Genomic DNA, 26995 nt, shown 5'->3' with positions numbered 1-26995 from the left:
ACTTGACAATTTACCATCAGGTATATTCCATTTATATTAAACCCATTTTGCTAAGCAACACATTTACTTTTTTATCCTTTCCACTTCATCCCTCCCTAACTTGGCTTTTAAGATGTTTAAAAAAAAATTTGGAAGATTGAGATTTGGACAACTTCATAACCATGAGCTCACTGAGGGGCCCAATCATTCTGCCTTGACCAAAAAGCTTCAGATCTGAAGAAAACCTTACCAATACAACCCTACGAAGAAGCTGGGGCCTAGCTAACTCCTTCCTATACAGTATAGATGTAGCAATGTGTTTAATCAAACTTTTATCACAAAATAATTGTTTCTGGGGACAGACTAACAGGCAACCCCATGTATACTTGTGGTAAAATTATAAATAGTAAGAAATTAGGGATATGTGATGATAGAGAATATGAATGAAGGGTCTTCAGAAAGTACAAAATTGCCAGAGGAAATAGCCAGCTTAACCACAGACGTAAATAATTAGCATAACAGGAAAGTAACTAAAACTCCCCAGAACACATAGCATAACTACCAGAAGGGGCTTCAGAGTGAGGAATAGAAACATTTGAACTGCAAAATAGGTGCCACATGAAATCGCTAGTTTAGGCACAGCATGTAAATTGTGGCAAACACCTGCTATTCTGAAAAATAGGTGGTTATTCTAAGAAGTAAGTTACAGTAGTAAGCAAAGTGACACGCCTTGCATATATAATCTGCTAATTATAATGCAAATGTGATGTAGCAGGTTTAGGTAGGGTCTCAGGAAACATGTAGGAGGCGGTTGGAAAAGAGTATTACCTCACAGTACCTCAGCCAATGGGCAAAGAGGGTGGGATGGGCAGCCAGAGTAGGGAATGTATAAAGATGTTGATTTGAGATTATGAATTTTGGAGAGAAACAAGCTATGACAGCTTCTCCCCCCTTATTGCAATAAATGAAACAAACGGTTTTCACTGTGTCTTGGCTGGTTATTGGCCTGGCAAATTTGCCATTGGTTGTAAAGGAAAGTAGCTAAGAACACATAACATCGGAATACTCCATCATTTAGGCTTAAGACATCAAACGGCTGTAATCAAAAGACGATATAATCATATAGGTAGTTCACAGCTGAAATATTGAGATTTCGGTGTTCAATGAGCTTGCTTTTTTTCCTTGCCAACTTTTAACGGCCAAACTAGGGAATATCATCAGTGCTTTGCAGGAACAGATCACAGATCACACATATAGGCAAGCTAATCACAAATAGGCATATAACAATTCTGATTAAGATACTAAGTCAAACAGATCTAGATCGCAATGAATGATCTGAAAGAGGAAAATTAAGCTGAGCAAACACCAACAGCCCAGTGCTGACAATTATTGCAAAAGTTCTGCACTGCTTACAACTGTCTTTTGATTTGAGCCATTTGGAATCTTAAGCCTAAATATCTCAAGAATCCTTAAGATCTCTTGGGCTCAAGTCTGCACAGAATCGGGGGGGGGGCAGGACTAAAAACCAGGAGCCATCTCTGCTGGTGCAGTCTCACAATTCTTCGTTTTTGGTTTCCTATTGAATAGGAGCTTGCAACCATTACTTTCGCCTCTTAGAGGCACTGGAGTTGCAACTCAGGGTTTCTCTTTCTCTTTTTTTTTTTCTCCTCCTCAAAAACAATAGGAAGTTGATCAAAAAGTCCCTTGAGCGGGGTTCCCCACACGGGCATATTTTTCCTCCCCGGTTGTTTGAATTCTACCAATCCACGATCAACCGCAATTTCAAAGGAGCCAACATTTGGCAAGAGCTTCCGAGCAGGCCTGGAGGAAGGGACGCGCGGGTAAGGATTTTGGGGCACAAGCGTGTGGAGTCTTGCTGCAATCGTCTGAACAAAGGCTACTATGCCGAGGAGGAAGAGGATGGATCCGATGGGAGCCTTTCGCCTACATAGGGCTTCGCTAGGCGAGGAGGGCTGGCTCTTTACTGGGAATTTACTTTTTATCTGGGATTCGAGAACGATCCGAGAGTTCGATCAGGTTCGATTCCACGGGGGTAGCAACTAGACTTCCGTTACCGGAGCTTCCCAAGTAAACAGACCGTACTCGGTGTCCGTGGGCCATCCCTCCAGTTAAGACAGGGAGGAACTCCGCTGGTACATAATTTATCCTGCGAGCGGATTACGAGGTGGCAGAGGTGGCCCTTGAATTGGGAGCCTACGGTGGATTCAGTTTTGGGCTCCGTCGCTCTTTTCTCGCGGGGCAGTCTGGTGCTTTTTCACCTGGCTGGCGAAATGTGGAATAAAGCAGGAAGGAAGGGCCAGACCCGGAGTTCTTTAAACTACGGATTAGACGGGGATGTAGGGGTTCACTCAAAAGGCATCTCGCCTTTCCCTCTGTAACAAATGTTGGATTTGGGGAAAAGAAGTGGGGGGGGGAAGAAAGAGAGTGAGAGAAGAAAGGAAAGAGAACCAACAGAAAGGAAATTCTGGGGAAAAAAATACCCTGAGTGAGGTAGAGCAATTGCATGATAACCACTGGCTAGCAGAGTTAGATGTGCTGAAGTAGCAAAATAAACAAAATTTTAAAAAAATAAGGTCAGGCGTAGGCCTGTTAGTTTTGCATTAGCTTGCCCCAGGGACTGCTTGGATAAGGCAACAGGAAATTGTTGATTCTCAACACAAGGATGGGTAGAACTCACAGGCTAAAGAGGTGGTTCCTATAGAACATTATAAAGTGCCAACAGATTTTGGACCCTAACTTTGAAATCTTTTATCAGAAGATGATTAAATCTGATACTTCAACAGCAACTTTTAATGACGTTTATAATCTTCACCCCAGATAAATATGAATTATACAAGTGATAGGCCTGTTTCCTTAGTGTATCTGATGGTTGTTATATACCTATATATTTTTATTAGAGATCTGAAGTTTAAAATGTAACATTAGTTCATGTGACGTAATCAATACACTATAGTTTCTTCTTTCCAGACAGAAGTTTTTCATACATTTTACAGTCATTTTATTCTGGAAGGTTCATGGGATATTCTAGATGTTTTTAGAAAGTATAAAACCATAACAGAGTTGGAAGGGACCTTGGAAATCTTCTAATTCAACCCCCTGCTCAAATATGAGACCCTATACCAGAGATCTTCAAACTTGGCAGCTTTAAGACTTGTGGACTTCAACTCCCAGAATTTTCCAGTCAGCTATGACTGGAGAATTCTGGGAGTTAAAGCCCACAAGTTTTAAAGCTGCCAAGTTTGGGGACCCCTGCCCTATATCATTTCAGACCAATGGTTGTCCAATCTCTTCTTAAAAACCTCCAGTGTTGGAGCACCCATAACTTCCCAAGGCAAGACCTTCCACTAATTAATGAATATATATATATATATATGAATTATCCATCCTTCTGAGGTCGGTAAAATGAGGGCCCAGATTGTTGGGGGCAATATGCTGACTCTGTCTGTAACCCACTTAGAGAGGGCTGTAAAATACTGTGAAGCGGCATATAAGTCTAAGTGCTATTACTATTGCTATATGAATAGTTTGGAAACTGATAAGAAATGAATGTTGCATATTCTTATCGTTGCCAAGAAATATTGATAATGTAAGTCTGGAAAGTCCCTCATTTGTGATCATATCACAGCTGTGGGTTTTAGAACAAATCCTTCCAATGACACTTTCTCTTTCTCACTTGTGTGATCTGATATTTATGTGCAGTCAGTTTCAGGAAGTAAAGTTTACGGGCTTCAATCCTTATATCTAAAGTAGTTGTTACCCAAGGGAAAGCATACCCAATTTGTGCATATGCTTCATATTTACTTTTGCTTCCTTAAAATGGTGTTAGAAACATTCTAACCCACAAGTATGGGTGGGGGAGGTGTCCTCAATTGCTGTGATTTCATCTTTTTATGGCAAGTAGAAAATAGGCCACAAAGAACTGAAAATAAGTGAATATACTGAATAGATACTCATATTTATTTAACTGGCCTGTTTTTCTTTCTTTTCATTTCTAATTGAACACTAAAGTACGTGTTTCTAGCTGGTTAATAGCTTCCAAATGTGCTCTCCATAGAGACATATCTATTTTTTTTCTCTTACCTTCACACATGTGCATGCTGTATTATATATCATATTTCCACAGTAATGTTTTAAATTGCTGTTTATTGCAAACCTCTTAGAATTCAGAAGAGAATTGGTGGGATAAACATATTAAATACATAATACCAGTTGGTGAGATACAGACATTTGCACCAGGGGTAAAATGCACTTACCTTCGCTACTAGATCGAAAATGTGAGCGCACACTTGCTCGCGCATCTCTCTTCTGCACACCCACAGAGCCTTCTGCACATGCACAGAAGATCAAAAATGGGACGTGATGACGTGCTGGAAGCTGGGCGGAGCCTCCCACCACTGGCCCTACTGCCTCACGCGAGCCGGATAGATCTGGCCAGGTTTCACCACTGATTTTCACTATGCAGCAGTGATTTCTGAAAACATATATTTGAATACTACCTAGAATCCTGTATGTCCCTTTTAGGGATAGGCAGAAAATAGTTGGTAACCTGTTGATCAATTTTAAAGTAATTGACAATGGTTTCTTTTTTTCCCCCTAAATTTTTTATTATTCTACAAACATATTGTTTTGTGAACAGTGTGGGACTGGAGTGTTCTACATTTTAGTATAAATAAAACAATATTCTTCATATATAATACAATTGACAATGTTATAAACTTTTAGTAATAATACATATATTTTGTTGAATTACAATCTTCCATTTCTTAATTATTCAATAATTCAATATATTATTTTATGCCAATCTCCATATTCTTAGTATTACTCCTTTTACTACAAATAAAATACCAATAATCATATTTGTTGTGTTTAACGAACTTCTATAGATCTAATAGTAATACAAAGATTTGTATTGAATTATAATGGAAGTGATGTCACGGTGATACCAGTTGCAAAGGAACGGAGCTCTCCAAGCCTGTGCTGTCTTCTTCTTGTTTATGGGCTCTGAAAAGAGCCAAAAACTGCCTTGGAGGGGCAATGAAGCTAAGGAGGAGCGTCCTGTGAGGTTCCAGGAGAGATCGCAACTCTCCTGTAGAGCCCCAGGGCTTTTTCCTCTATGCCACAATGAGAGAAGAGGCAGCCTAAAATGGCTGCCACAAAGCCGGAGACAGATTAACATCCAAGAAGAGTACTGGAGCGGATTTGGTGAACAGCGTCTGGAACTGGGTGAGAACAATCCTTTTTATTTTATTTAAAGTGCAACCCCAAAAGAAAATTCAGGAAAGAGAGACTGATAACTATTTTTAAAGTGGCAGCGACCCAACCACTTTGAGTAAAATTTTAGAACTTTGAAATGGAAGAGAAAAGAATTAAAGGAAGAAAATAGAAAATTTGTTAAAATACAGAAGATTGGATTTTCAAATTGGACAGGAGCTGATGTTGGATAGGCATTTTAAAATGCTGGAGCTTTTTATATAAAAAACTAATACCACATTTATATTTTGGAGTATTATAGTAAAATTGGATAAGAATGATTAAGATTGAAGTCTGATTTAAGACTGCCATCTGCTGTCAAAGGAAGGTACAACATATCCCCAAATCCTGGAAAGTCTTGGCTTGTGGTAATTCAAGTGTGAGATCAAGAAAATTTTAATACTAAAAAGACCCCTAAAAGCTTCAAAATAAGACTGAATTGGCAGAGAGATTTATGAAGGTTCCACTTTTGGACTACCTAGAGGAACAGATTGATTAATTTTGGGATACAGAGACTCTCGGACATCGGATATTGAATCATTTGAGAAGTGGCTTTAGGTTTGAAAATAAGATTGTTGGACTGTTGGAGAAAAAGAAACAAAACAAATAAAAAATGAGTGAAATTTGGGAAGAAATTGCATTGTTAATCCAGGGTATTAAAGACACCTTGACAAGAAGATGTGAGGAGATTATGAATAAAATGCAGAGCGTAGATGAAAAGCTGGAAATGATGACACAAAAGACAAGGTGAAACCAGGACGCTCAGAAAGAGGAGGAGCTAACTGAAAGAGCAGCTGGAAAAACAGAACAGACAAAACAACAAGCAAGAAGACACTACAAAAAGGAGATAAAAATAAAAATAAGAATGATTGATGGAATAAACCAAGGGGAGAGCATTCTAAGAGAAGTTAAGCAGGAACTGGAACTGCAGCAAGACTTTTTTGGGAGAGAAACAGGGGTAAGAGTAGATAATTTGAAACTGAGACAATGGAATAGGGTAGAGAAGGGAGAAATATTTAAGAGGATTGGCCAAGTAGTGGAAACAGCTAGAGAAGATCCAAGAGAGGAATATGGGAGACAAGCTAAGAAACAGAAAATTAAAGCTTTAAAGCAGATGAGAGATGATGGATAAAAAAGGGAACACTTTTTTATTTATTTTATTTTATTTTATTTTGAATTTGTATACCGCCCTTCTCCCTGAGGACTCAGGGCGGTGAACAGCCAAATAAAAACATCAAATACAAATATTAAAATACAGTTAAAAAATATATATAGATTCGGCCCCATTAATTAAACCAATAAACAAAACAATTAAAAAACCCTTAAAAAGAATTAGGCCAGCCCGGCTTGTTGGAAAAAGAAAGTTTTAAGGGCACAGCGGAAGGCACTGAGGTCATGGATTCTCCTTATCTCAGGGGGCAACTGATTCCAGAGGGTGGGTGCCCCCACAGAGAAGGCCCTCCCCCTGGGGGTCACCAGCCTACATTGCTTGGCTGATGGCACCCCGAGGAGGCCCTCTCTGTGGGAGCGCACGGGTCGGTGGAAGGTCGTCGGTGGCAGTAGGCGGTCTCGAAGATAGCTAGGCCCTATGCCATGGAGCGCTTTAAAGGTGATAACCAACACCTTGAAACGCACTCGGAAGACCACTGGGAGCCAGTGCACTTCACGCAGGAGCGGTGTTACATGGGAGCGCCACGCTGCTCCCGTCACTACCCGCGCTGCTGCGTTCTGGACCAGTTGGAGCCTCTGGGTGCTCTTCAAGGGGAGCCCCATGTAGAGAGCGTTGCAGTAATCAAGGCGAGAGGTTATGAGGGCATGAGTGACTGTGCACAGGGAATCCCGATCAAGAAAGGGCTGCAACTGGCGGATCAGGCAAACCTGATAAAAGGTCCTCCTGGTTACAGCCGTCAGATGTTCCTCCAAGGACAGCTGCGTATCCAGGAGGACTCCCAGATTGCGAGCCCTCTCTGTGGGGGCCAAAGACTCGCTCCCAATAGTCAGTGATGGAGTCAACTGACCATATCGGGATGCCGGGAACCACAGCCACTCAGTCTTGGAAGGGTTGAGCTTGAGCCTGTTCCTCCCCATCCAGATCCGTACAGCCTCCAGGCACTGGGACATCACTTCAAGGGCATCGTTGGGGTGACCTGGGGTGGAGATGTACAGCTGAGTGTCATCAGCGTACTGATGGTATCTCACCCCAAAGCCATGGATGATCTCGCCCAGCGGCTTCACATAAATGTTGAACAGGAGGGGCGAGAGGACCGACCCCTGAAGCACTCCACATATAAGAGGCCTCGAGGTCGACCTCTGCCCCCCTGCCAACACGAACTGCGACCGGTCGGAGAGAAAGGAGGAGAACCACCGTAACACGGTGCCCCCCATCCCCAACTCTTCCAACCGGTGCAGCATGATACCATGGTCGATGGTATCAAAAGCCGCTGAGAGGTCTAACAGGACCAGAACAGAGGAGCAACCCCTGTCCCGAGCCCTCCAGAGATCATCAACCAACGCGACCAATGCCGTTTCCGTGCTGTGCCCAGGCCTGAAACCAGACTGGAACGGATCCAGATAGGATGTTTCCTCCAAGAATTGCGGAAACTTCGCGCGACCACACTCTCAACAACCTTCGCCAGAAAGCGAAGGTTGGAGACAGGACGGTAGTTGGCCAATATTGCCGGATCCAGGGACGGCTTCTTGAGGAGAGGCCTCACCACCACCTCTTTCAAGGCCGCGGGGAAGTGACCCTCACTCAAGGAAGCGTTGATAACACCCTGGAGCCAGCCTCGTGTAACCTCCCGGGAGGCCAGTACCAACCAGGAGGGACACGGGTCCAGTAAACATGTGGCCGCACTAAGTCTCCCCAAAATCCTGTCCACATCATCTTAAAATAATAGTGAGATAAATTAAATTAGGGTTGGAAGTTAGAAAAAGGGGATTAATGTAATATATATATTTAAGTTGAATTAATAAATAAGGGAACCTAGACTCTTGATGATGATAATTTTGAATATGTTTGAATAATATGGTGATGGTTATAAAAATAACATATAGAAATATTGAATAATCAAAAGATTGAAGATTATAACTTAATATAAATATGTGTATTATTAGTATAACTATATAAGTTTGTTAAAATGTGACAAATATGATTACCAACATTCTATTTGTAGTAAAAGGAATGATATGTAGAATTAGATTGGCATGAAAACAACATATTGAATTATTGAACAAGATAATAATGAAAGATTATAATTCAACAAAACATGTATTATTATTATTAGAAATATATAACTTGTAATATATATAAAATATATAACAATAACTAAGATTGTTTTATTTGTATTAAAATGTGATTAGAAAAGGGATATATTTTAAATATACAGTGGCATAACTAAAAATTAAAAAGGGGATAAACAATGGAAGATTATAATTCAAGACAATGGTTTCCGAGTTATCTAGTAATGTGAACAACCCCCAACTTCCTGCTTTCAAACTTGAGAGAATTTTGGGAATGGCCTTTTATATAGAGAGACTTGTGACAGTTTTGCACTGATCAAAAATATTCAATAACAAAATATTCTCTTAGATTCTCAGTTCCATATTTCTTACAGTTACTTGTCTGCCTCAATTCATTGTTTTAGTTCAAACTTCTATTGAGCAACAATTTACAAACTAGATCTCATAAGCAGATTTTTTTTTATTTTTTAAAAGTTTTTTATTAATAATATAAAATTAAAAAAACATTGGACATAGATATGATATCACTGGTTCTAAACATCTTCTGTCACTTTACATTAATATTAGTACTCATATAAACATAGTTCTTAAGCTTTGTTCACTATTAATGAACATAATATGATATGATATTAATACTTTTCCCCTTATTTCTGTATATTTATTTATCTCTTAATCATACATTTATCTATAATAATATCTATATTTTTGTTCTAACATTATACATTTGTCTTGGCTACCCTCTTGTTATCTATCCAATCATAAAATTGTTCCTAGATTTTGTAGTACTTAGTTTCGCTTTTATCCTTGAGATCATAAGCAGAAATTTGATTTTGTCACATACCAGTTTTGCGGACAGGCATGTAATGAAATACTGTCAAAAACATTAATGATTGCAGACATTCTGTTATTATTCTAGGCAAGCAGTCTCCTCTGCTTATTTTTGCAAGCAAAGGTCAAACTCACATTTACCATCTCTTATCCTTAAGTCATTATTTTTATTTCTTGCAAACTATTTGGGGGAAATATGTAGAATAAATGGCCAAATACAAATAGGTTTTAGTTCACCTTGCTGCTTGGTGTTATTTTTTTTTCTATTGAAATTTTATTCTCAGATTTTATGTGCTTTAAAGAAGCTATTCAAAATATTAATCACATCAGTAAGACAGCTAGCTTCCTTGGACATATTTGCATCCTAGCACATTATTTCTAGGCTTGGACAACAAGTTACCTTAGACTAAAGGTAGTAGTGAAAATCCAGCCATTACCTGGACATAAACCATTGCTTTAAGGTGTAAAAATAATTATTATTTATTTGGACATAGCATTTTATAGGAATAAAACAATTGTGGGTTTTGAACATGAATGTTTCATATCCTCCCTCTGTATGTACATTTTTGTGTATGTGCATGTATTTGTTTTAAGCATCTTAAATTTCACTTATTTTGCCAGGCACTGTACACCAGCTATGGATAACATGGAAACACTTGGTCCTCCACCCCCCTATGATGACAAGAGGTCTGGAACTGAAGGTGGGAGAACACAATCAAAACAATCAATGAAAGGGATGTTAAATGAAAATATTGTAAAGGGTTAAGGGACAGGAGAAATTGTGTCTGTAATCAGGAAAACTGTAACTTAGTACTGTAAAGAGAGGGCCAAACTAGAAAAGAAGTGTTAAATGCATGTTTTTATTTAGAATTGAGATGAGGGCAGTTACTGAAGTTTCAGAATACTAATATGTGGATAATAAATTATTTTAAGTAGGAGTAGATTCAGCCATTGTTGTAATTTGCATCCAGATAAATACATAAAGCACTGCTACAATCATGCCTAGGAGATCTACTATGGATCCATCCTATCACAACTACAATTGCCGTTTTGTCGCATAGATAGGGTTGATCAATGTTGAAGAGAATCTCCTCTTCTCTTAACAGATGATAGAAGTTGCGAGATGGAAGAAGGGGACTTCCGAATTGCATATTGGGTGGAAAAAAATGTTAGGCAAGCCTTCATTCGCAAGGTAAGTCTGATACCAGCCCTTTGACGTAGGCCGGAGCAGGCAATCAATTACTGAGATTGGCTGAAATAACAGAATCTTACAAATCTGATTTTCCCACTTCTTATACTCCATTGAATGGAGGAGGTGTCTGCCTGAGGCACTTTCAAATGTTAGCGCATTATTCTGGACTTAAAAAATGTTTCAGCCCCTTTTGCTTAAGCAGTAGCTCCTGTTTATTTCCCTCAGGTCAACTTCCTTATGTTCTACCTATACTTATGCAAACTACAGAATAGATCTGAACAACATATGGCCCACCAAGCAGCCTTGTGTGGTCTGCTAGTATTTTTTAGTCAATAATTTTGCCCAAAAGACGTGCTGCTAAGTGCCTCCAGTGCCTTGCTGCTGTCACTCTGCTAATAGCTAAGCAACTGATTGACGCATCAGGTATTTCTTGGTTGAGAAAATATATGGCAATATTAAAATGTTCCATATAATTCAGCAAAAGGCTTTCATTCTTGCATCAATTCTTGCTAACAATTGTTGTGGGAGCATCTGAATATGGTCACCCATCACTTGGTCTTTGTTTGGCATTTTGAATGCATCTCTTTTGTCTTCACAAACAGGTTTACAGCATCATCACCCTTCAGTTACTACTGACTGTGGCAATTGTTGCCGTCTTCACTTTTGTGTAAGTGTTCATGGGTCCAAGATAGATAAAGTCGTGCAGGTGGACATGGGACTGATAATGTGTGATGGGCAATGACTGCTGATACTCCTCCAGATTCGTATCTGTCAGGCTCAAACACAGAGAAGGGCTGCATTTTTCCTCCTTTTTTGTGAGATTTTTGGTTTCCCCCTCCCCCTTTATCCTACTACTGCTTCTGATTGTATGAAAATAAATTATATTAACTCCAGGGGAGCAGAGGGAAACCTTAGCTCCTGATGCTCCAAAGCCTTCTAAAGCTTGCCATGTTATTGAAGAAGCAATGGTGATACCAATAGCAATAGCACTTCGACTTATATACCGCCTCACAGTGATTTTACAGCCCTCTCTAAGCGGTTTACAGAGTCAGCATATTTCCTCCAATAATTTGGGTCCTCATTTTACCCACCTTGGAAGGATGGAAGGCTGAGTCAACCTTGAGCCTGGTGAGATTTGATCTGCTAAATTGCAGGCAGTCAGCAGAAATAGCCTGCAGTACTGCATTCTAACCACTGTGCCACCGCGGCTCATCATTATATGATGTTTCCGGTGGCAGACTTCCCTCTCTATTTTTGGAGAATATATATATATTTTTAGATACCCCCAAAGCCTATTATTTCTGAGATGTTCTAAAGATAGGGATTAGAATTTATTTCTTTGCTTTTCTTTGGGTTTTTTTAATCCCACCTTTATTGTTTTTATAAATAATTCAAGGTAGCAAACATACCTAATGCCCCTTCTTCTTTCTATTTTCCTTATAACAACAAGCCAGTGAGATGGGTTGGTCTGAGAGAGAAGGACTGGCCCAAGGTCACCCATAAGGCTTACATGCCTAAAGCAGGACCCATTAGGCTTACATGCCTAAACCTCTCTGGATTAATAGAGTTATTGGTATGTACAGTGCATTCAAGCAGCAGTGAAGAAATGTATTTCCCTTTGGCTCCCTTTTGTTCATATACGAGAAGCCTATAGACATACAAAAATTTTGGCAAACTTGATAAGGAAATATCTATTTGGTTGAAGGCCTCTTCTTTGCATTAGGTATATGTTTCAGTAATTGCATACCAAAATACATAGTGAATACAAGCAGCAGCTAGATACAAGCCAAGCTCTGGGTGTTGATGGGTAAGTATTAATCTTTGGCTCGGTTGATGCTCCAAAAAACCGACCTTCTTGCGCTGCGAGACTCCCCCCTCTCACAGGCCTGGCCCTCCACGTTATCGAGGGCCTATCTTGATGACGGGCTTTGGGACCCCGAGAGATGGCATGCAGCAAAGAGGGGGCTGAGGGGTTTTTTAGCTAAATTTTTAAGGAAAATTTTAAGGGGACCCGGGAGGATGGGTGGGAGTTGTAAAAGTGGACCTGGGGGGGTCCAGATAGCGACTGTGCGGGATGAGGGGTTGATTAGCTGCAGCAGAGGGGTCGTGACAGGAAATTTAACTGGGGGGCAGGGGGACGATAGAAAGGGCTGTGTAATTGAAATCATGAGTGGGAGGGGCAGGTACGACGGGCGCAGGGGGTCATATCAAGTGTCGGGGGTGCGCACGCGCTGTCTCCGAGCGATTGCGCACTCCGGCCCCCAATGCGTGACTCGTGTCCTGGGTTGTGTAGAGCCTCAGGCCCAGGGTCCGCGGCTGATGTTATGTAATGCCAGGTCGGTGGTTAATAAGGCCCCCCTCATCTGTGATCTTATTTCGGAGGGGGGTGCAGACCTGGCAGGTATTACGGAGACCTGGTTGGGCCAAGAGGGGGGGGTCCCCCTCGTAGAGATGTGCCCGCCAGGTTTCCGTGCATTTCATCAGCCAAGGGCCCAGGGGAGGGGTGGGGGAGTGGCGGTGATCATTAGGGAGAGTCTTTGTCCGAGGGAGACCACTGTTCCTCAGATAGCCGGATGTGAGTCCCTTTGTGTGAAGTGGGGCCGTGCGGTGCAGATGGGTTTGCTGACTACGTACCTGGCTCCCTGCCACGTGGCAGCGACCCTGCCCGAGCTACTCGATGTCATTGCCGGGGTGGCGGTCGATACCCCCAGACTTATTGTCATGGGGGATTTCAACCTCCCATCCGCAGGTGAGGCGTCAGAGGTGGCTCGGGAGTTCATGGCTTCCATGACGGCCTTGGACCTGACCCAGTTAGTTCAAGGCCCCACTCACATAGGGGGACACACTCTGGACCTGATTTTTATCTCTGGTCAGTGGTTGAATGATCTTGGTAGAGGGGAACTAGATATTAAACCCTTGTCATGGACAGATCATTCACTCCTTCAACTAGACTTTCCTACCGCCTGCCCCCACCGCAGGGAGACGGAACCGACCAGATGGTTCCGTCCCAGGCGCCTGATGGATCCCGAAAGGTTCCTGACGGAGCTTGGGCCGTTTCCTGAGACTCTAACACACGACTCGACTGAAGAGCTGGTGGCCGCCTGGGAAAGGGCGGCCGCCGGAGCTTTGGATCGCGTCGTGCCTTTGCGGCCTCTGACCCGATGCCGATCTCAATTAGCTCCTTGGTTCTCTGAGGAGCTGAGAGAGATGAAGCGTCGGAAAAGACGCCTAGAGAGCATTTGGAGGACTAGTCAATCCGATTCCGACCGGACACAGGTGAGGTCCTATATCAAGACCTACCTAGTGGCGATAAAAGCGGCAAAATCCAACCATTTTTCCGCTCTTATCGCATCTGCAGAGAACCGCCCAGCCGCCCTGTTTAGGGTGACCCACTCCCTTCTTCGGGGGGGAGTGCGGGAAGATCCCTTGCAGGGTCGTGCTGAGGATTTTGTGCAATTCCTGCACGATAAAGTCGCTCGGATTCGGGATGGCTTGGACTCCGATTGGATGAGTCCACGGGAGGAGACCGGGGCAGGCCTTGAGAATGTTATCTGGGAGGAGTTTGATCCTGTGACTCCCGAGGATGTGGACAGGGTTCTGGGTAAGATTAGTGCCGCCACGTGTTTATTGGACCCGTGTCCCTCCTGGTTGGTACTGGCCTCCCGGGAGGTTACACGAGGCTGGCTCCAGGGGATTATAGGTGCTTCTTTGGGTGAGGGTGCCTTTCCTGCTGCCTTGAAAGAGGCGGTAGTGAGGCCCCTCCTCAAGAAGCCTTCCCTGGACCCGGCTGAATTAGCCAACTATCGTCCAGTCTCCAACCTTCGTTTTGTGGCGAAGGTTGTTGAGAGCGTGGTGGCACGACAACTTCCCCGGCACCTGGATGAAGCTATCTATCTAGACCCGTACCAGTCGGGCTTCAGGCAGGGGTACAGCACAGAAACGGCATTGGTCGCGTTGGTGGATGATCTCTGGAGGGCTCGGGACAGGGGTTGTTCCTCTGTCCTAGTCCTATTAGATCTCTCAGCGGCTTTTGATACCATCGACCATGGTATCATGCTGCAGCGGTTGAGGGGGTTAGGAATAGGGGGCACCGTTTTGCGGTGGTTCTCCTCCTTCCTCTCCGACCGCTCGCAGTTCGTGTTGGCAGGGGGGCAGAGGTCGACCTCGAGGCGTCTCGCATGGGGAGTGCCGCAAGGGTCGGTCCTCTCGCCCCTCCTGTTCAACATTTATGTGAAGCCGCTGGGTGAGATCATCCGTGGTTTTGGAGTGAAGTGTCATCTGTACGCTGACGATACCCAGCTGTACATCTCCACCCCAGACCACCCCAACGATGCCCTTGATGTGATGTCCCGCTGCCTGGAGGCCGTGCGGGCCTGGATGGGGAGGAACAGGCTCAGACTCAACCCCTCCAAGACCGAGTGGCTGTGGCTCCCGGCGCCCCGATATAGTCAGCAGGTGCCATCGCTGACTATTGGGGGTGAATCTTTGCCCCCCACGGAGAGGGCTCGCAATCTGGGTGTCCTCCTGGATGCACGGCTGTCTTTAGAAGAGCATATGACGGCCGTGGCCAGGGGGGCCTTTTATCAGGTTCGCCTGATTCGCCAGTTGCAGCCCTTTCTGGATCGGGACGCCCTGCGCACGGTCACTCATGCCCTTGTTACTTCCCGGTTGGACTATTGTAATGCTCTCTACATGGGGCTCCCCTTGAAGAGCACTCGGAAGCTCCAGCTGGTCCAGAATGCGGCCGCGCGGGTGGTTATGGGCGCAGCCCGTTATGCCCATGTGACACCCCTCCTGCGCGAGCTGCACTGGCTCCCGGTGGTCTTCCGGGTGCGATTCAAGGTGTTGGTTACCACCTTTAAAGCGCTCCATGGCATAGGACCCGGGTACCTCCGAGACCGTCTTCTGCCACCAATAGCCTCCCACCGACCAGTTCGTTCCCACAGAGAGGGTCTCCTCAGGGTGCCGTCAGCCAAGTTATGTCGGCTGGCGACGCCCAGGGGGAGGGCCTTCTCTGTGGGAGCCCCAGCCCTGTGGAATGAACTGCCCCCGGAAATTCGTAAGATATCTGACCTCCGGGTGTTTCGCTGCGCATTGAAGACCCTGTTGTTCCGCCAGGCCGGACTATCAATACAATAGTTTTAAATTGGGGTATTTAAATTTATTGGGGTTTTAAATTTGAGCCATTTATTTAATTATTTTAAATTTTATATCATTGTTTTGTTTGTGTTTTTAAATAGGCTGTACACCGCCCTGAGTCCTTCGGGAGAAGGGCGGTATAGAAATAAAATTATTATTATTATTATTTATTATTATTAATGTTCTTGACCACAAAAGGGAAAATGAAACTGTAAAATAATCTTAATGGAATTTTAGGCTAACTTAGGTCAAAAGTGGTTGATAGTCCAGTAATACTTTATCTCATGTCATTTTTCTCCACAGGACTCCTGTGAACACTTACGTGATCAATCACATTGCAATCTATTATGCATCTTAGTAAGTATTAGTCGAAATGCCACTGGTGATCTATTGCTTTGCTGTAATCTTCCCTAGTGCCTTTTAGATATATTGATAATACAGTCGAAGAACTCCAAGCCATAATGGAAAGCACAGGTTGTCCTCGAATTATGACTGTTCATTCAGCAACGGTTTGAAATTATAATGGTGGTGAACACAGGGACTTATAAATTTCCACGTGAATTTACAGCCATTGCAGCAGCCTTGCAGTCATATGATTGTGATCTGGATTCTTGACAACCTATTTGCACTTAAAATGGGTTGCCAAGTCCTCCATGATCATGTACTCGCCATTTGCAATTTTCCCTGCTGACTTCTTCAGAAATCAGCAGGGAAGGTGGCAAGCTTCCACCACAGGACTCCTTTTGGTTTCTGGGGGCTGACTGGAAAAGGTCCATCAGGATCCTTCAGGATCTTTTTTCAGTGAACCTCTTGGAGAGAGGAAGGGCTTTCTGCCAGATTGATTTCACCCCATGTGAGTGCAGAGTGTCTCTGCAAAGCAGCTGTTCCACTCTCAAAGAAAATGACTGGAATCGTTCATGGTGAAAGCATTAGCAATAGCACGTAGATTTATATACCACTTCATACTGCTTTACAGCCCCTTTCTAAGCAGTTTATAGAATCAGCATATTGCCCCTAGCAATCTGGGTCCTCATTTTACCAACCGCGGAAGGATGGAAGGCTTAGTCAATCTTGAGCCAGTCAGAATCGAACTGTTGGCAGAATTAGCCTGCAGTACTGCATTCTAACCACTGTGCCACCACGGCCAAGAAGAATTTTAGCCTGGGATGCTTGTAGGGAGGCTAGCTGCAAACACCTCATGCTTCAAGACTCCCATGTTAAAATCCCTCTTGACTTTCACCATGGACTTTTGCAGCCAGAATTTTTGAGAATGACGACTGCCTGTCGGATGGATTTTGTTTATCCAGTTCAATGCAAGAATTCCCTTCTCTGCATGAAGGGGACCCGCCTCCCTCTTTTGGCAGACAGCTTTTTCCCTCACTGTTTAACGAGCCACACAGTCGCTTAATGATTGGACCTGGGAGAGCCAGGATAGCAGTCATTGAGCTAAACGATCATGTGGGGCACCTTGCTTAATGACTCCCATGACTTATAGCTGCAACGGGCATGCTCTATTATAGTTGTAAGACAAGAACTTCCTATACCATAATGAATACTTGACAAGTTGTATCCTTTAAGATTCTCTGCTCTACTCTGACTTCCATCACCACCGACTACTAAGTACATTTGATATCACTTTTCAGAGGAGGTATGTCCTATCTTCTAAACTTGGCATAGTCTCATAAAACCTCTGATAAAACTTTAATATACATATTTAATTATATAGCTTAATGACTGTCATTGAAAAAAAAGTTTACTAAATGTAGGAGGGGGTAGCTTGCTGTTTAGACTTGTTGCCTTTCAGTTTGCAATAATTTGTCTTTTCTACTTTCCCAGTGTTTTATTTTTGATCTGTTACCTGGTGCTGGTGTTTTGTCAAAAGATCCAGTAAGTACTTCCCACAGATAACATATGTGATTTTATGGTGCATCACATTCAAAATTTGCTGGGAATTTTAGAATGAAGGATAGAGAAATGGTTAGAGGATTGGCATTCCAAGGCTGTGGAAATATAGCCTTGATAGATGATTGATGCCATTTTTTTTTGCCCTGCAATAGAAACAGGAGATGTAAAAATGAGGCCTGGATGAGGCACTCTCTTATTTGGAAATAATGGATGTGCACATACAGCAATCATGTTCAGAGGTTTAGGATTGTTGCAGCTAAAAGATAAATTTGCATGAATAGCAGAATACAGTAGTATTGCAGCAAAGGTACACTGTCACAAGCCAGGAATCTGAAAGACTTTAGGGGAAAAAAAGTGTTTTCAGAGGAACTGTAATGTAAAATAGCTTTCTATCATAAGAAAGCACCTATATAATCCTTTTGAAGCTTTCTTTAAATTCTATGTTTCCCTGAAAATACGACCTACCTAGAAAATAAGCCCTAGTCTGGTTTTTACATGTGCGTCTAATTTAAGCCGTACCTCAAAAACAAGCCCTAGTGAAGGAGGTAGGCGTGCTCAGCATAGGAGGTATCAAGTGCGTGCAGGCCAACAGTGTCTGGCAGCAACAGCAGCCTGTGCAGCACAGGTGAGGAGTACCTGTGCAAGTAGCATGCGGAAGCAGAGGTGGGGAAGAAGGCAGGTGATCCAGACGCACCGTGCGGGCTGCAGGCAAGCCGAGTAGTGATGGGCCAGAGTGTCAGGCAGCTGTGAGAGGCTCATCTTCACATCTCTTGGCTTGCCTGCAGCCTGTGTGGCGCGTTGGAATCGCCTGCTTTATACTCCATGGATTGGGATTGTCTGCCTTCCATTCTGTGCCTTCCGCTCTGCACAGCCCCAGAGTGCGCTGGCCAAGGGAGCAGCAAGCTGCAGCTGCTGCCAGATACTGTTGGTCCCGGCGTGCTTGCCGGCTCTTGTGTGTGCACCAGGGGGGTGGGGCACCCAGCTGGGCTGATCACTCTGAAATCGTGTTTCTCTGTAAATAAGCCCTAGTGCTTACTTTGGTGCCCCCCCCCAAAATAAAACTGGGTCTTATTTTCAGGGGAACATGGTACATCCCTTCATCAAAAGGTATTCATTATTGGCTTTCTTGGTGATGGGACCCAAGTTGCTAACTTTCTCTACATTATAAATTAGATTTATAGCTTCCTTAGTAGGGAAGCTATTAACCTTTTTTTCTAGATGGCTAATTTCCAAATAGATCAAGGCGGCAAACATATCCAGCACACTTTCCTTATGCTATTGTCCCACAACAATAACCCTGTTAAAGTCAGGATGCAGAAGGTTAAAGGTTTCAAGCTACAGTGGCTTTGCTTAGGAATGATGAAGCTAGAAATCAAAATGTAGCTTTTTAAAATCTTGGTTTGGAAGCTTCCTGTTCTTAAATAACTTATTAATTTTGCTCTTAAAAAGCTTCAAATAGAATTGTCCTAGAAATAAATAGAATATAAATAGAATATAGAATATAGAAATAAATATATTTCTATAAATATATTTCTATATATAAATATTTATAGAAATATTATAGAAATAGAATATAAATATAAATAGAATATACTTTTTCTTAAAGTGGGATCATTTGTATGGGCACTGACTAATTATCTGGTCTTTTTTAGGAGACGATTTCCATGGAACATAATCCTTACGACAATTTTTGTAAGTAGTAGATTGATGTTACAGGTTGGGCTAAATTTAGTAGATGTGATATCCCTAACATGGGGGAACCTGAAATGTTGGCAAAAGAGCCTAGGATAGACATAAAAGAGTGTAATATATTTGCATTATTACAAAATCTTCAAGTAAAAATTAATTGCAGATTATTAAAACACTTGGCAGGAAAATTATTTCATTGCCTCCAAACTACAAATGTTTCCTTACATTCAGATAGATTATCTAAACAGTATATTTTTCCCTTTTAAACAAATACATTTACAAAGTTTGAGGGAAAAATGGCATAATCTAATGCTAACAATTTGGAATTGGGCTAAAATGGAACACCTAGGCCATTAACCAGTGCAAATTTTAGAAATCATCTAATACCTCTACTGAAAGATCAGCCTTAATTGGCAGTTGCTAACTGCACAATTTAAGGTATTAACATTAATGGCTTATGACCTAATTAACAGTGACCACTTCTCTCATTATGAACTTCTCCAATTGTTAATGTCTCTATTTGGACCCATGAAAGAGTGTTTCACTTGAGCTTCTTCCAGATTATGAAACTTGGTGGCAGTATGTTCTGCTTCTTTGATCTTTGGATATATTTTTTTTATGGTTTTCTAAGGAAAGCGTAAGTTATGGCTTTCATTTTGGACTTGTTTGTGATCCAGAGTAAAATACATTGGAAAATCCGATTGCCAATGAAAATGAAATTAGGGTTAGGTCTAGGGTTAGGGTTAGGCATCATAGCCGAAAATGAAGCCTAGGGATAGATTAATCATGGTTTTCTCAGGAAAGCATTAGTTATGGTTTTCATTTTGGTCCAAGGTAAAATACATGGGGAAATGTCAGTGCCAATGAAAATGTGATTAGGGTTAGGGTTAGGGTTAGATCTACTTGTTGTCATGGCCGAAAACTAATGCTAAGAGTAGATTCTTAATGGTTTTCTAATGAAAGTGTCATTTATGGCTTTCATTTTGGACTTGTTTATGGTCTAGAGTAAAATAATGGGAAAATCCCGTTGCCAATGAAAGTGAAATTAGAGTTAGGGTTAGGACTGCTTGGTGTCATGGCCAAAAACTAATGCTAGGGATAGATTCTTAGTGGTTTCCTAAGGAAAGTGTCAGTGACAACTTTTATTTCAGATTTGTTTGTGGTCCAGAATAAAATACATGGTAAAACCCCATTGCCATTTCAAATGAAACTAGAAGTAGGGTAGGGTTAGGGTTAGATCTGCTTGGAGTCATGACAGAAAACTAATGCTAGGGATACATTCTTTGCGCTTTTCTAGGGAAACTGTTACAGCTTTTCTTTCAGACTTCAGACTTATTTGTGGTTCACAGAAAAATACGTGGGAAAATCTTATTGCCATTAAAAATGAAACTAGTTTTAATGTTAGGGTTGGAGTTAGGTTTAGAGTTAGGTCTACTTGGAGTTATCGCTGAAAAATAATGCTAGGGATAGATTTAAGAATGTTTCTTAGTAAAGATCTGAGCCTTGATGGTGCAGTGGTTAAAGTGCAGTACTGCAGGCTACTTCTGCTGACTGCAGGCTGACTGCAATTTGGCAATTCAAATCTCACCAGGCTCAAGGTTGACTCAGCCTTCCATCCTTCCGAGGTCGGTAAAATGAGGACCCAAATTGTTGGGGGCAATATGCTGACTCTGTAAACCACTCAGAGGGCTGTAAAGCACTATAAAGCGGCATATCTAAGTGCTATTACTATTGCTAGTAAATTGATATTTGCACATGTAAAACAGGCAGCCAGTCTTTTAGTGTTTTTCGTCCACACAGAATTAAACAGAATCTCTAAATTAATGATTCAGATGTCATAAGTGTTATATTCATTCCACTTTTTGGTTACCATTCCTTCAGTAAAGGTTAGTGAGTTCATCTTATAGTTTTCAAAACGGGAAACTAGGCTTAATAGCAGTGACTGTGAGAGGGATCTTGCAGTCTTAATGGACAATCAGCTAAATATGAACCAGCAGTGGCAGCTAAAAAAGCCAATGCAATCTTAAATAACAGAGGGATATAATCAAGATCAAATGAGGTACTAATACCACTCTCTAAAGCCCTAGTAAAACCACACCTAGAGTACTGCATCCAGTTTTGGTCCCCACACTATAAAAAAGATGTTGAGACTCTAGAAAAAGTGCAGAGGAGAGCAACCAGGATGATTAGGGGACTGGAGACTAAAACATATGAAGAACCGTTACATGAACTGGGTATGGCTAGTCTAGTGAAGAGAAGGAGGGGGTCAACCTATTTTCCAAAGCACCTGAAGGCCAGACAAGGAATAATGGATAGAAACTAACCAAGGAGAGATTCAACCTAGAAATGAGGAGGAACTTTCTGACAGTGAGAATAATCAACCAATGGAACAGCTTGCCTTCGGAAGTGGTGGAAGCTTCATCACTTGAGACTTTCAAGAAAAGATTGGACTGCCATTTGTCAGAAATGGTGTAGGGTCTCCTGCTTGAACAGGGGGTTGGACTAGATGACCTATAAGGTCCCTTCCAACTCTGTTAATCTGTTAAAAGTGTTTAATTTTGTATTATTCACTTCACCAGCACAGTATTTTGAATGATAGTTGTTTAATCTTTGGCTATATAGTAGTGATATTTTTAAAATTATGAAGTGAAATACATTGATGTGGAATTTGCTCTTATTATTTCTGTCTGTATGGCAGCTCAATTTTTAGGGAATGTATTTGATTAAGCAATCTGCATTTTTAAGAGGACTGTTTATTCTTGCCTCAGATGATACAATGGCAATTCACTAAAAATGCTTAAATCTAGGTTTGCTTGTTAATTTATGTATGTTCACTTCTGAATGGGGAGGGAAAAATTGGCAATGGAATAATAGATATAGTCAATATTGTACTATGTACATAAAGCTTTGTTAATTTTCTTTTCTGTTTTGCTTTTTTCCCCTAGACACTGTCTTTGGGATTTATGACAGGCACCATTGCTAGGTACTGTACGTGGGAGTAAATGAGAGTGATAAGTGTACAATGGGGATAAACAAGCTGGATTTTCTCAAAAGATAAGGGCAAAGTGTTGAATAATTATTACTAGAAAATGGATAATAGCCATAGTCTTGGCAAATAAAGCGTCTTAGTTCCTTAAAAGTACCAACAAGCTCTTTTTTTCATTTTTGGTTATAAATACATCCTTGCCATCAGTTATTGGGCATTGTGTTAAGAGATTTTATAATAGTTTTGTCATTGGCTGTTGGATGGCAAAGGCCTCTTTTAATATAAAAATAAACCAGATTTCCCTCCTGTGTAAGATTTCATACTAAAAACATTGTAGAATTTGTATCTGGAAACATTCTGAAGAAAGATTGAACGACTTTATTTAAGAACCTGTTGTGAACGTTTTAAAATAACTGTTGAAAAATAGCACAGTAACATTTCTGGAAAAGTTCTGTCTTAAGTTGAGTAACATGTTTCTTAGTAAGGTGAGATTCAAATGAGTCGTTTGATGCATGAGAATATCTTGGAAGATTCTTCAGAAAGTATAGTGTCTTAGATTGATGTGAAGAATATTCAGGTCATCTGTTTATCCCACAATAATGCCACTAATTGATACAAATTGGCAGTGTTTATTTTTAAGAATTATACTGGCCTGGATTGAGAATATCTGAGTTCTCTTATACCAGTTTTGCAGTCAGTCAGAGAGGCCTTTCTCGACATCCATTGAAGATTGCAAATAAATGTTTGGATATCCTCATTACGATCACTTTCTGCGTGGCTTATAAGAATTTTCATAAGCTTTGTGAATCTTATATACCGTAATAATAAAATTGATTAATGATATCATAAAGACATTTTTTAACATTCTTTTTTGCAGCATGCATGAGACCAAAGCTGTAATCCTTGCCATGATCATCACTACAGTTATAACCATCACTGTCACTGCTTTCTCTTTCCAAACAAAGGTGAGCTGTCTTTGTCATTTTGATATAGTGAAAAGGAGCAAATGGGATAGTCAAGAATGAATAAAGTAAGAGAGATAATCAAGAATGAATTGGTACAGGATACTGTACAAAAGTGAGTGGCTAGTATGAAAGAAGTGCCCTGAGAATATTTAATTATGTCACGAGGACTAATGAAGATCAAATTACAAAACAAGCATATGAAGAAAGAATGTGGGTTGAGAGGAAGAGGAAAGCCAAAGGGGTCATGCATGATTGGATGGAGTTGAAAAGATCCTGAAAGAGAGGCAAGAAGTTTAAGGAACAAGAGAAAGTGTGTGAAGCAGTATATGAACATGGTGGAAGCAAGGATGGTTGCAAGGATGGAAAATGTGAAGAAGTAGTGCATGATGCTAGTACAAGCTAGATCAACTTACTTTTGAATTTTTTCTTTTCTCATGACATGCCTTTAATTTCTGTGACTCATTTCTTATTCATTTTGCATTTATTGGCTATCATATGTATGTATTGTATGTATGTATGAATGTATGTATGTACCCATGTTTCCCCGAAAATAAGACCCTGTCTTATATTTTTTGAACCCTGGAATAAGCGCTTGGCCTTATTTTCGAGGCGGTCTTATTATTTTGGGGTTCGTGGAGCAAAATGGAGCTCCTCTTGCATCTTACCTGATTTCCAGCTCTGCGTTTAAATATTTTTAGGGAGGGATTATTTTCAGGGGGAGGCTTATTTTAGCGCATGCGCTCAAAAGCCCGATTGGGCTTATTATCAGGAGATGTCTTATTTTCAGGGAAACAGGGTATGTATGTATGTATGTATGTATGTATGTATGTATGTATGTATGTATGTGTAGGGCAATAAAATGGTGTCACTTATGCTATAATGTATCATTCTCATTGACAGGTGGATCTCACAACCTGGACTGGGTTTTTTTGTATACTGGCAATTGTCCTGTTTGTGACTTCTATCACTACTACTATTGTCCTGATACACAAATACGTAAGTGGCTGGAATGGATGACCGGCTTTCAAGTGTGTGCATTAATTAATATTTACATGTGTTTACATTTGGAACATATCTGCTTTAATTGGGAAGCTATGGCATATAATAAATGCCTCTATTTTTTCCCCTTCGCTTGATTGAGGCGTTTTGAAATTGAGCTGTGGCCTTAACAAATCCCTTCTATTCATGCGGTGTTGTCCCTTAATAATGTCAATGGAGTTCTCACTGACTGCTTAAACTTCCTCTTGCAGAGACCTGTAATTAACTGGATCTTACTTGTCTTCTTCAGATCTATTGGGTCCATATGCTTTATTCAGCCATTTGTGCCATCATCTTTACCCTGGTTAGTAAAAAAATACTTTATTGCCCCGAGATGCTTTTTATGAAAATAATAGGTGTACAGCACTTTGAACGCTCTTATGTGCTATGCAAAATAAGATTATATAGTAGTCCTCGACTTATGATCACAATTGAGTCCAAAATTTATATTGCTAAGCAAGACATTTGTTAAATGAATTTTGCCCCATTGACAGTTGTCAAATGAATCAGTGCAGTTGTTAAGTAACCCAGTTGTTAAGTGAAACAGGCTTCTCCATTGTCAGAAGGTTGTAAAAGGTGATCACATGACCTCCCGGGACACAGCAACTGTCACAAATATGAGTCAGTTGCCAAATGTTCAAATCTTGATCGCATGATCATGGGGATATTGCAATGGTTGTAAACGTGAAAAACTTACAAAAGTCACTTTTTCCAATGCCATTGTAACTTCGAATGGTCACTAAGCAAACTGTTGTAAGTCAAGGACTCCCTGCACCTGGGTAAAACAACTCAGTAGCTCATTTTGTAACTGGAAATGATTCATCAGAGGCAGCATTTCACTGACCTGTCGTAAATAATAATATGAAATGCATAAAGACACATGAAATTGAAAAAAATACCAGAAGTATTTGAACTTTAGCTGTTCAAACAAAATATCAAGATTTGTTTGTTAACCCCAAATTACATCTAATAATGTTGAGCTTTGGTATGTCCCAATAAAAGGAAATCAACAATATATATTATTACCAAGTGGGGAATTTGCTATAATTTGTAAATTATTTGATGTGATGGAGTCACTTCTTTGAGCACTTCCAGTTAAAATATGGACAGTGATTAAAAAATGGATCATTAAGAAGCATCTCCATCCTTGACGTGGATTATAGGATTGTTAGACACTTCTAATTTGTATGTATGTTTCCTGTGTGTGTACCACTTTGGTACATTAAAAATTTACTGCATTAAATTAAAAAAAGATCTGAAATTTTGAAATGAAGCTAAGGAATTCAACAAAGAGTATATTGATAGGATTACAAAAAACAGTATTGATCAACACGTTAAATGAAAATTAAGGAACTAATGAAGGATGCATGGCAAGAAATGACTGACGGGACACTTGCATCTTTAGAGGTAATTTTTTTTTAAACTATGAGACTAATTGCTTCTTTTTGATTTCCTACAGTTCCTTGCATATGATACCCAGTTGCTCTTGGGGAATAAGAGGTTTTCCATCAGTCCTGAAGATTACGTTTATGGAGCAATTCAAATCTACGTAGATGTCATCTACATCTTCCTTTCTTTTTTAAGACTTGGGAGCAGACGTTAGGGATTTTTTTATATGGCAACTTAAGGAACATGTTGTTTTCAGAATATTAGTATCTTTGCCTCCCCCCATATGAATCTGTTTTTGAATATTATCATATACACATACTTACAAATTTCCATATTCTTATTTTACTATACTGTGTGAAAGCTTTGTATATTTTAAGGAAACTCATTTATTAAGTACATGGGCTGAACCCAAAGTTCAATAAACTTAAGTCCCCTGAAATAATTAATACACTGTCAAAGTGAATATATGTCCTATGAGATTCATTTGGATTTAATAAGTTTTCCTGCATCAGCATCCATGCCAAAGCTCTTATCTGCAACTATTAAAATTAATTCTTCAGTTAACATAAAAGAATACAACTAGTACATGAATGTAGCATACAGCATATAGCCAGAACATTACTATTTTTCTTTCATAGTACATCTACATTGTACATCTAAATCTACATGTATTATATTCATAGGAGGCTTTGTCTAGCCGTTATCTTATTAGAATTCTTAAATTAGACCAGAGGTTCCTGTAGGGGTCACCAAACTTGGTAACTCTTAAAACTTGTGAACTGCAACTCCCAGAATTTCTCATTCCCATGCTGGCTAGGGAATTCTGGGACTTGAAGTCCACAAGTCTTAAAGTTGCCAAGTTTGGAAACTTCTGCTCCAGGCCAAGATTCTGTTTTACAGAGGATTCTTGGATGCTGTTACCTGTAAGAATCTCAAAGAGACCTGGCTGCTGTTGTTTTTCAGTGGTCTGACTCCCAATAAGGAAGGGATGAATCCTCTAGTAACATACCTTCTACCCTGCACTTCCAAGTTACTGTACACTATAGAAACATCCGAGAGAGATGTTGAAGATTCAGAAAGTTCTGGGTTGAGACCTCCAGTCTTCCAGCTTGCAGGCTGTCATTTCTTATATTAGTATTACAAATAAATTGTATAATATGTTTTTTATATCTAATGCTGGCATTTTTATTTGCAATTCCTTTATTAATGATTGCCACAATGAAATAGATGATGGCAGGAGTAACCTCCGAGACAGACAGTGTGAAGATCCAGAGGGTTCTTCTGGGTTGAGACCTCCAGTTTTCCAGCTTGGAGGCTGTCATTTGTTATATTAGTGTTACAAATAAATTGTATAATATGTTTTTTCTTATATAA

At 40.8% G+C, this 26995-nt stretch overlaps 1 protein-coding gene across 1 annotated transcript; it reads left to right on the top strand.

Annotated features, from left to right (window-relative positions):
• The first annotated feature begins 1677 nt into the window (after positions 1-1677).
• Positions 1678-26995, top strand: LOC139327324 (protein lifeguard 3-like). Its single transcript, XM_070957124.1, has 12 exons — positions 1678-1820; positions 9940-10019; positions 10425-10510; positions 11113-11177; positions 15953-16006; positions 17486-17536; positions 19207-19246; positions 22189-22226; positions 23107-23194; positions 24095-24190; positions 24483-24536; positions 25692-26995. Exons 2-12 carry the CDS (start codon positions 9956-9958, stop codon positions 25833-25835), a joined length of 780 nt encoding a protein of 259 aa, XP_070813225.1. The 5' UTR covers positions 1678-1820; positions 9940-9955; the 3' UTR covers positions 25836-26995.

Source organism: Pituophis catenifer, unplaced genomic scaffold (genome assembly GCF_029215685.1).
Source record: "Pituophis catenifer annectens isolate HBS135680 unplaced genomic scaffold, rPitCat1.0.hap2 SCAF_1, whole genome shotgun sequence".
NCBI classification, from domain to species: domain Eukaryota; kingdom Metazoa; phylum Chordata; class Lepidosauria; order Squamata; family Colubridae; genus Pituophis; species Pituophis catenifer.
This window is presented reverse-complemented; position numbering and strand designations above follow the sequence as displayed.